Source organism: Monopterus albus, unplaced genomic scaffold (assembly GCF_001952655.1).
Source record: "Monopterus albus unplaced genomic scaffold, M_albus_1.0 scaffold76.1, whole genome shotgun sequence".
In the NCBI taxonomy this organism is placed as follows: Eukaryota; Metazoa; Chordata; class Actinopteri; order Synbranchiformes; family Synbranchidae; genus Monopterus; species Monopterus albus.
The window spans coordinates 60278-70842 of NW_018127956.1; the positions used below are offsets into that span (position 1 = coordinate 60278).

The 10565-nt window shown below is 38.5% G+C and overlaps 1 protein-coding gene across 1 annotated transcript; it reads right to left on the bottom strand.

Moving 5' to 3' along the window:
• Window positions 1-4464, bottom strand: LOC109963515 (carbonic anhydrase 4-like). Its single transcript, XM_020606092.1, has 7 exons — window positions 4412-4464; window positions 3732-3775; window positions 3277-3425; window positions 3097-3192; window positions 2735-2813; window positions 845-1008; window positions 1-763 (listed from the first exon to the last, which is right to left on the bottom strand). Exons 1-7 carry the CDS (start codon window positions 4462-4464, stop codon window positions 581-583), a joined length of 768 nt encoding a protein of 255 aa, XP_020461748.1. The 3' UTR covers window positions 1-580.
• Window positions 4465-10565: the final 6101 nt, after the last annotated feature.

A 10565-nucleotide genomic window follows, 5' to 3' on the forward strand; every position in this document is an offset into this window, starting at 1 on the left:
TCTCTCGTCCACAGTCTATTTAATGAAATTCCCTTTTCAAGTTCAATCCAAGTGCAAAAATAGTGATTCACTTTAATGCTCTTACATTATGACAAAGTTTCAAACACAAGTAAAACTAAGATTGCACAAACTTAACTGGCACAGAACAAACATTTTACAAAAGCTCATAGTACTGCAGCATGTGCAAAGAAGCAGATGCTGTCTTTATGATTATGGATAAAAATGTCCATTACACAAACCCGACAAAGGCAGGAAGGGTTTGGTTTTGAGTGTTCTATTTCTGTCAATACATTTCATCTGCTAACAGTAACGTGCACATCCATCATCACATATTTTTGAAATTACAGATTTATTTTGAAGTTATAGCTCTGTTTTGATTGGATGTAAAAAGAGTAATTATAAGTTCATCTTGTGTCCTACAGTATACATTGAATTGAGGGCACTAATGAATAAATAGTTTAGTCAACTCTTTATGTATTTGGAGAAGGATAAAATTAGAAAAATTACACAGGGCAAGAGAGCAGGTTCATCAGCAACACAATAAGTTGCTGAAAGAGCAGCAGCTTTTTTTGTTCTGGCTCTAACTCCTTCCCAGAACAAGACTCAGGGCCATCAGCAACACAGAGTAGCAGCTTGTGAAGGTAGAGCTGCTGCTGGAAGGTTGTGTTGTGACTGGTTGTGCTGGCTGGATGTCTCTGTAGACATTTGTTACAAAAGGTGATGAGCTGTTGGTAATGTGTACTGTTGTGCTGAAGAGATCAATCTGGAAGTGAGATATTGTGTCAGTTACACATTGTGAAGCACTTTTACAAGATTTACTGTGCTGCACACAAGAACAACTCACCAAATCTTTGCTGACTTGGATAGGATCCTTGAACACCGTCCAAACCACGGCCTCATTGCACATGGGTGTGGTCAAGGATCCAAGGTATCGATAATACTTGGTACGATTCACCCCGACCAGGAGGTCGTCCAGAGAAATCCCAGGTGCCATAAGAGTAGACTCACCTGAGGACAGAAACACAACCTCTGAAGGACTGTAGCTGACATGTTATTACAGGACAGTGAAGCAAATTTCACAAAGAAAACTGTAAAACTAGACTACAGAATGATCTGGTCCGATGGGAGGTACTCCCCCTATCTCTGCTAGGCAGGGTGGAAACCATAAGAATGAATCTGCTTCCTCGTCTCCTTTTTCTGTTTCAGTCTTTGCCTATACGAGTTCCCATCTCAACCTTTACTATGTTAAATTGATTAATATCTCAATTTATTTGGCAACATAAGAGGCCCCGAACAAAACTACAAACACTTTATTTGCCTAAAGGCAAGGGGGGCCTAGCACTGCTGAATGTGAAATTTTACTACTGGGTAGCTCAATTGGCGGCAGTTGCAGCTTGGATTTGGCGAGATGAGGAAGTAGGATGGATTCAAATAGAACAGGGTGAAACTAAGGGGGTACGCCTATGCACTCTCCCCTTCATTGATTTAAAATGTGTTAACAAAATGAAAATCGGAAATGAATGGACAAAACACACTTTGAAGGTTTGGGTAGAAGTTAAAAAAATGTTAAAAGACACTGGATCTTTCTCTCCAGCCATGCCGACAGTGGGCAATATAGATTTTCCACCCTCCATGTGGGATCATGGTTTTAGGAGATGGGCCATGAAGGGCCTGGTCACAATCAACCAACTGTTTGAGGGAACAGATTTGAAGTCTTTCTCACAACTTCAGGAACAGTTCGACCTGCCATCAAATGATCTTTACAGATACTTTCAAATCAGACAATACGTCACGAATAATAAAGAGAAAGAAAGAATTAGTAGAACTCCAAATAAGATAGAACAATATTTCATTACAATTGCAGAATATAACCAGTCAACAACAAAAACTGTCTCCAATCTTTACAGAAGACTTTCTTCTGACACGGCTCATGATACTATGAATATAAAGGAGAAATGGGAATTAGAGTTAAACACTATAATAGAAGATAAACTATGGGAAAATATGTGTAAAGGGAGTCATAAAGGTGTCAACAGTCAGCAATGGAAAGAATTTGATTGGAAAATCAAAGTCAGATATTTCCATACTCCTCTCGTCATTTCTAACTTTATTAAAGACTCTTCAATAGCAGTGTGCTGGAGACAACGTGGGCAAGTAGGAGATCATACACATATACTCTGGAACTGTCCAGTGATCATTGAATACTGGAAACAGGTGAAAGAGGAGACAGAGAAAATCATAAAACGGGAGACCCCTTCAAGCCCTTTGTTTTATTTACTTGGTGTTATTTCAAGTGAAGGTTTTGACGCCGACCAAAGATACATGCTGCGGATATTGGTACTGATTGCTAAGAACACTATTACTGTTTTCTTAACACTTAAGACAAGTGTTTGTTATGGAAAAAATGACGGCATCTTTACAATTGAAAATGGACATTTTCAACAGGAGATGGCATCCTGTGAAAATATATCTTGGTGCACAATAAGATTTTGGGGTTGTTGAACCAATTCCATGACAGAACCTGACCCTGTCTGCAACTACTGTTGTATGTAGCATTTATTTTTTATTATTTTGTGATATTTACACTACTGTACTTATTTTAAATGTACATAAGCATTTGCTGTATGTCATGTACCATCACGCTGCTCTTGTCTCAGGGAATGTTCTATTTGTATTGTCAAAACTCAAAAAAAAAAGTTCAAAAAAACAAACAAACTGAAAAACATCTTCTTACCTCTCTGTGTGATGTTGGCCAGGTAGGAGGTCAAGTTGCGCCAGGCTGCAGGTTGGCCAGTTGCATTACCTGGCATTACCTGGATAAGTGTATGTTGTTTAATTAGGTTTTAATATTTATAGGCCTGTGGCGTAAACAAACAGTGGAATGACGACACTAAAGAAAACATAATAAATGATGCAGCTGCATAGAAGTTGTGAATTTTAACAGGATTCAAAGCATTTTTAAATAGCATTAGATTTTTAGAAAAACTTGTTGAATTAAAAACAAGTGGTTGATACATAGTGTAATGAGTAATAACTTGTAAGTAGCTACAGTAGAGTACTGTGGCATTACAAAAATGTACATGCATCTTTTCTCACCTCAATGAAAAAACCAAGAGCAGCGATTCCCGTGGAGTCCGCAACAGCAAGAGTTGTGTTCTGATTATAGGATGACTTGCTGTTTACAATGTGTAACTGGGGGAGTGAAGGAAATTAATATGAATTTATTGAAAAAAATATATTTTATTTCAAGGTTAAACAAAAATTATGTACATATACCTCCATTGCATAGCGCTTGCCATCCACAGTGTGCTCGGAGCCGGGGACAGAGGAGCCATTACCCCAGTGCAGGTGGAACTGCAGGCTGTCGTAGGCCTCAGACAGACCCCCTCCTGAAACCCTAACACCACTTCCAATGGTGACTCTGACTGGAAGACATTCAAAAACAGGATGGACTGCTAAATCAAAACTGATGAGAAACAGGACAAAAACATCAACATGGCTGGATGTTGGGGCCAGTGTCATGACAGTTGACATTCCTGTCCACACTTGTGTCTGTGACACCACCAGAGGAGGAAATCTTACTTGCAAGGCTGTTGTACGTCTTTAAAAAAATTAAACATACACCTTTTCAAGCGTTTAAAAGTTTTGAAATGCTTCCTTCTTACATAACTAAATACAATCACAGCACTTGGAACAATTTAAGAGGGTTTCAGTTCACACCCATCCCTCACCTGTCTCGCCTGTGTTTAGGATGGTTTTAAGGGCAGAGGGGTTGCTGGGGGAGGACAAGAGCACATAGTTATCATTTAGTCATGACAAAAAATTATAGAGAGTCACTATTCAAAATGAATAAAGGTTCAAACACCTACCGACTATTTCTGAGTAGACGTTGGGTACAAGGGCACACACAGCAAGCACAGCTACTACAAGACAGTTCATCTAAGATAACAGATAAAAAGTCACACCAATTTATTCACTAAAACTAATGACTATCTACATTAAATCTTGGCTAATGCAAATCAACGTATTTTATTTAAATGTTTTCTATGGATTTCTAACTTCAATTAAATTCTAAACCCTGGTGACATGAGCACCATAGTGTCTTACCTTTAGCACACCTGTTCCTCCTCTCTGTCGGCTAAATACTGTGGAGACATCTCTTTTTAATGTCTCAACCCATCCAGCATGTGATCTGAATCCGCCTCTTTCTCACTGGACCACACCCTTACCTTTATACTAAAGAAAATGCCTTGGTTTCACAAGAGAAAGTATAAATCTGTCAGTATGGTTGTTACATTTACTATATAAATATACTCAATTCTGCAAAATGAAATTGGAGCCAATTTAAAAATAAGATTTATAAGACTTGGGGAAATATCTGACTCTTAAATGCTCCACTATGTTCACCTACCAGTTGCTGCCTTTCTTTGTGGGGAGGATGAGTCTCTGCTGTGCAGGTGGCATAAAAGTTCTTCCATCCATCCATCTATTTTGTAAACCGCTTAGTCCCAAACGGGGTCACGGGGGGGGCTGGAGCCAATCCCAGCCAGCTGTGGGCGAAAGGCGGGGTAAACCCTGGACAGGTCGCCAGCCCATCGCAGGATAAAAGTTCTTGTGTATCGTTACTGTGGCTTCATAGTTCCAGGAACTGTCTTTGTCTGTTGAATTAAACTGAGAAGCACTGAATATGGAAAATAGTTTTACAAACTGAATTTATCTTTTTTGCATAAACCTTTTTGACTACATGCTACATGTGTCCTTTAAGTACTGTACAGTAAAGGAAGCTGCATCAGTTGAATATAAATGTCATTCATTCATTCATTTTCTACCGTTTAGTCCCTGAACGGGGTCACGGGGGGTGGCCGGAGCCAATCCCGGCCGGCAATATAAATGTCACATAAACAATAATAATGAGCTCTTGTTCTTACAACTAGATTTTTACAGTGTCTCTCAGTAAGAGTGAGACACAAAATAGCTACTAGTCTAGGTACTGTAGATCTGTCAGTAGCAAAGATCTGATGTGGAGGTGATGTGTAGTAACAGTACAACATTTCTGGAACAGGGTGGAGTGGATGGCTGGTGCACAGCATGTGACATATTTATCTCAACTGTTTACGTAAGTCACATTCATTCTGACAGATGAATAGATAAATAGATCTGAGCCAGATAGAGATGATCAAGTGGTAGCACATTACTTTTACATTTTTTAAAACCAGTTTCACTGGTTGCAGTTATGTGTCAAGATATCACTTCTCTCTTGTTTTCCCAGCTTCATACAGTAGGTGTGTTTTGGGAAAGTCTCACTGCAACAGCTCTGCAATGAAGAACGCGACTTTAGTGCTTATACAGCAGAGTAAGCAAACTTTATCTTGTGGCATCCATGCTTTAGAAAAATCATTATAATATCAAAAATAGGCAAATTGTAAATCATGTGCATCCCGTACACCCAGAGAGCTAGTCCATCACTGAGACACTTTGGTCTCTATCCAGACTTAGCCACAACCCAGGAAATCATTCTATTATAGGAAAGAAAACTTTTAAACTTCAGTGGCCACAGTTAGTGATGTACTTGATATTTTTGTTGTCAAAGTTTGTATATTTGAAACCACTAAGATGGTTGTTCATCACAACATTTTTTGTATCAATGTTGACAGGTGACTGGTCCATGCTCTGAGGGTAGAGAGGGAAACAAAGTTTAAGGCAAGTCCAAATCATATTATAACAGCATTATCTCTTTGAGCTGTTCAGCCATCAGTTTGCTGATACACACCACAGTGATTATCATAACACCATGAATGACCTAAAGAAGAGAAGAATGTATTTATTTTGTCAACTTAGTCCTGAAATGTATGCTTCACTGAAAGTTAAGTCCTTCCTCTTGCTCACTATGTGCATCTGGACAAAGCCACAACACACATACAGTATAAAGAAGCAAACTCTACTGGAAAACTGTCTTAAATACAACAAGTTTGCATATTTGAAGGCATCAAGTTGTTTGTGTATCACAGCATTCTTTGTCTCAATGTTGCTGGGTGAATGGCCCGTACCTCCACAGTAGGAGTGAGGCAGAAGGTGCCACTGAGACGGACTGTTCTCTGAGGGTAGAGAGGAAAACAAAGTTTAAGGCAAGTCCCAACTCTAACAGCATTCGCTCTTCGAGCTGTCCAGTCATGTTTTGCACAGCATCTGCACAGGTTTGCTGATAAACACCACAGTGATCATTATAACATCATGAATGGCCTAAAGCACAAAAGAGCATATTTATTTTGACAACTTAGTCACAAATATTATGGATAACATACAGTACAGCATGGTCCGACTCACTGGAAGGTTGAGGAGCTGCAGGACAGGCTGATAAACATGGCTGAGTCCTGTCTTCATGGAAAACCGTTGAACCTAAGAACAGAACATGTTTACGCCAACAGATCCACCACAATAACATTAGGCAGAAATACAGTTGTATAATAAAGTAAAATCACTGGATCTCCTCTTCAGTGGGGAACTCCGACGCAATGGTCCTCTCTCATGGTTTAGGGCATCTGCTCCTCATTTTTAGATGGATACCTGTCATCACAAAAATAAATAAATAATAATAATAATGTCACATCCAAAACTGTAAATGGTACAATAATAAATCAGAACATTATTTTAGGTGACATCTTTATAAAAGGATATAAGCCAGGTCTGTTGTTCTAGATTTTGTCAAAATGGTAAATGGACTCATACAATATAGCGCTTTTCTACCTTACGTGCACAAAACACTTTACAGATTTTCACTGATGGTGGCGGAGCTACTATGTAGTGTACTGGCCTGGCCAGTGGGAACAACTTAGGACTCGGTGTCACACCTAAGGACATTTCATCATGTGGAGTGGGGAGACCAGGGATCAAACTGCCAAAACTACAATCAGAGTTCAACCCCCTCTATCCCTGAGCCACAGCCACACCTTGCTGCAACATTTAAGCATTAATTTACTGCTGTCAGCATGCACTCAAACACAAAGTGACATGATTGATGTTGGGTCACCAGACACAGCCAAGAACAGATCATGATGTGCTCCTTTAAGTTATGCATGAGGGCTGACCGCTGTCACATAGATCATGAGAACGATTATGTGTGTCAATATGCAACAGATCGCTGCTAGTATAAAGTCACATGCATCTTGCCCAACAATGCCTCTTATTGTTACAGTCAACAAAAGATATAACAAGCCTGATTATCAAACTTGATTATCAAACCAGAGACCAGCATATACCAGTATATAGTGGAAACTGACACGTTTGCCTGCCTGTAACAGGAGGTTTCTTGTGTAAAAGATTTTAAGTAATTCAATTCTCCATTCAGTATTTTCTCACCACTCAGACTGGTACAATTTGTTTTACAGCTATCACTGTGGCTGTCCTAAGACAGAAACACCTACCCACAACCTCTGTTACCTGAATGACTGTGCTGTAAGTCCAATGTCAGTTTAATGCTCACTTAAGCTACTGTTTAGGTTCACTAGTAAAGTAGATTACTGTCGGAGCTGCAACCCAAATGACTTCCGTCAGACGTAAAATAGGCTACGGTTCAAATTTGTTTACAGTGAATATACAACAATCTGCAGTATATCAAATGTTTTCTAATATTTTTGTTGAGGAAACATGCTCCAAAGCTTGTCTTATTGTGGAGAGATGATTAGAAATGTATCATAGCCTTATTTAAAGGGAAAGAACTGCAGCTTTTCTCTGGTGTGTGTGTAGATTTCACAGTGACATATATTTAAATGTGAGTTTTCAAACTAATTTGATCTAAAAACTGCTCAAGGACAAGTGAGATTTTGTGAATCATGACTTTGGTTATAGTTATTTCACAACTGGAATATGTCATGGGCCAATATGCATCTGAAAACCCAGGATTAAAATGGTGCCCATCCAGTCAAACTCTGTGTGAGAGGAATGTTTGTTCTTTTTCCTTTTTGTTTTAAGGCAACTGACAAGATAAAAAAGACTGTTTTGTTGATCTTTGCATTAAAATGAAGTTTACTGTCATGCCACGCTTCAATGGTGATGGCAAGAATTGCATGCATCCAGGATCTTTATTAAAATGAGTTAGTGCCGAATCGTTGGCCATGGTACTTTGGGTATGTTGAATGAGGCTGCATGTATAATGATAATGTATAATCTCTGACACCAGCCATGTCTGAAACAGTTACATGATGCAACATTCCAAAATGTCAATGAAGAGTCAGGATGGATAGCTGGGTGTACAAAGCACTGTGACATTATTTAAGATCCTTAACAGAACACAAGGGTTAAATTCATTACATAACATGCTGACAGATGATTGAATGCATATGTAGGCTGAGACAAATGCACCTGAACCAGAAATGATCATGAGGTTTCACATGACAGATGTTATCACAACCAGTTTCACTGTTAGCATAAATCTATTTCAAGAAATCATTCCTTTGTTGCTACTCCATCTTCATACGTGTTTTATAAAGGCACACTGATAACACTGAAGAATGCCACAATGAATACCTTAAGCTTAATGTGGTTCCATGATGTTGTCATAATTATTAAGGCTAATTAATTTGTACCTAGGGTGGGGTAACCAAACTATGATGATGAGTCATTTGAAAAGTTGAAGCTCGTTGATATGACGCCAGGTCACAAGGTGTGTGCAAAGAAATGGATCAGACACATGATCTGTTTGATTAACACAGGAAGCACAGGTGACAGGGAGGTCACCTTTCAGACACTGCTTCAGTACCTTTGTGTAAAATAGTGCCCACAGTCATAAGGTCCTGAAATACTGCTTTGTCACATTTGCATTTATTCATTTTCAATATTATGTATCAACTACATTTTCATGGTAACAGGAAAGGATGCATGACATGCATCAACACGTCAGTCTCACTGCAACTTTGGGATGCAGCTGTCAATTAAACAGCCAAAATTACTGTATTTTTTCCAAAACTGAATATCTTTTTTGGCATGTTTGTTCTCTGAGGTGCTCCTGGAGCCTTTTCACCACTATTCACAATTGCTTCTTATTTTTTTCCAGCTATGAGCAGCTTCTCCTTTTCTATTTGCGCATTGCATTGTTGGACAAAAGTGTTCACGAACAGTACAATCAAATGTTTCCTTACAATACCTTTTTAAAATATACATTATTTTGCCATTTTCTCTGTGTGAACGCCCTAAACATGCCAAACCTGCTTGAATAAGTAACTGAGTTTAGCGCTGATCAATCAACTGATAGAAGAAACCTTAATGTTGTACAGTAGGTCAATGAAATTGAAACTAGGTGAAAGGAATTTGTTGATATTTGTATTTGGCTGACTGAAGAAGACTCAGGACATGTGAGTTTCCCAGTTTAGACAATTTACTTAAGCTCAGGTGAACATTGCACCTATTACAGCATCAAAATATGATGTAATCTTCACAAAAAATCAGTTGGGTTTGTTCCTGGCATCTACTTTCTATTTTATCCTGTTCTAGTTACCTTTAATGGTGCATCTGAATTTGTGTAGCACCTTATACAGAGGCTAAATTGCAGACTTTGAGGCCCCATGAAACATTGTACAGCCTAGCAGAATGGTTATGTTTAACATACATATAAACACCAGCTGTTGCATGTAATAAAATATTCTGTAGATGGTACAATCCTGAACTCATGGCATATGGCTGTACACAGTCTCAAATATATATTCCTGGTATAAATAAATAGATATTCCTGGTATATGACCATTTACATATAAACACCAGCTGTTGCATGTAATAAAATATTCTGTAGATGGTACAATCCTGAACTCATGTCAAGCAACAGAACATTTCAGAGCAATGACTGAAGAAGAAACAAATGACGTTGTAATGCTCCACACATATGCTGACAACAGTCACCTGTACACTCAGTCTCACCTCAATTAACCTAGGGAAGATATTTGGCAACGGAACAGCTTGACAACAGGAACTAACAATGTAAACATCAGCAGAGGCGTGAACAAAACCAGCTTTCTCATGTACCTTCTGATGATCAGATTTTTTGCAGTGATCTCATCAAACATGGGTGAGTTACCAATAAATATTGTCCCTCTTCACTTCAACATAAATCTGCTGAATCTGCATAGGCCAACATTAATCTCAACTCATTAAAACATTACCTTTGGCATTTTGATGTACTAGTATCTTGGTGAGTCTTCTTCACTTTCTTCTAATACACAAAATGATATTGGATAAATAAGTCTAAATCTCCCACCATGCCAGTAAAGTGTGGCCATAAAGATGGCATACTGTATGTGAGCTGTTATTTAATTTGATTTGATTTGATTTATTCTTTCAAACATGTAAAGACAGTCAGTATGTCAACACACATAATTTCACACATATCCACAAATGCATTATCAATTTACTTATACCTAGTACATGCTTGAATGGAGTAGGAAGAAGTCAGACTTATCCAGTCCTACCCCATAACATCATCTTACCATCATTGGTTTGCAAGCAGTGAATGATTCACTTCTACACCACACAAGTAATATACTAAAGAATTATTACAAAGTGTTAACATTCATACACCA

Excerpts from the sequence above, each read along its gene's own strand:
- LOC109963515 (XM_020606092.1), bottom strand. The coding sequence starts at position 4,464 with ATGCCACCTGCACAGCAGAGACTCATCCTCCCCACAAAGAAAGGCAGC. Across the intron at positions 2,814-3,096 it reads CTCTTGGTTTTTTCATTGAG|GTAATGCCAGGTAATGCAAC; the intron begins GTGAGAAAAGAT and ends ACACTTATCCAG. Across the intron at positions 764-844 it reads TCCAAGTCAGCAAAGATTTG|ATTGATCTCTTCAGCACAAC; the intron begins GTGAGTTGTTCT and ends TCTCACTTCCAG.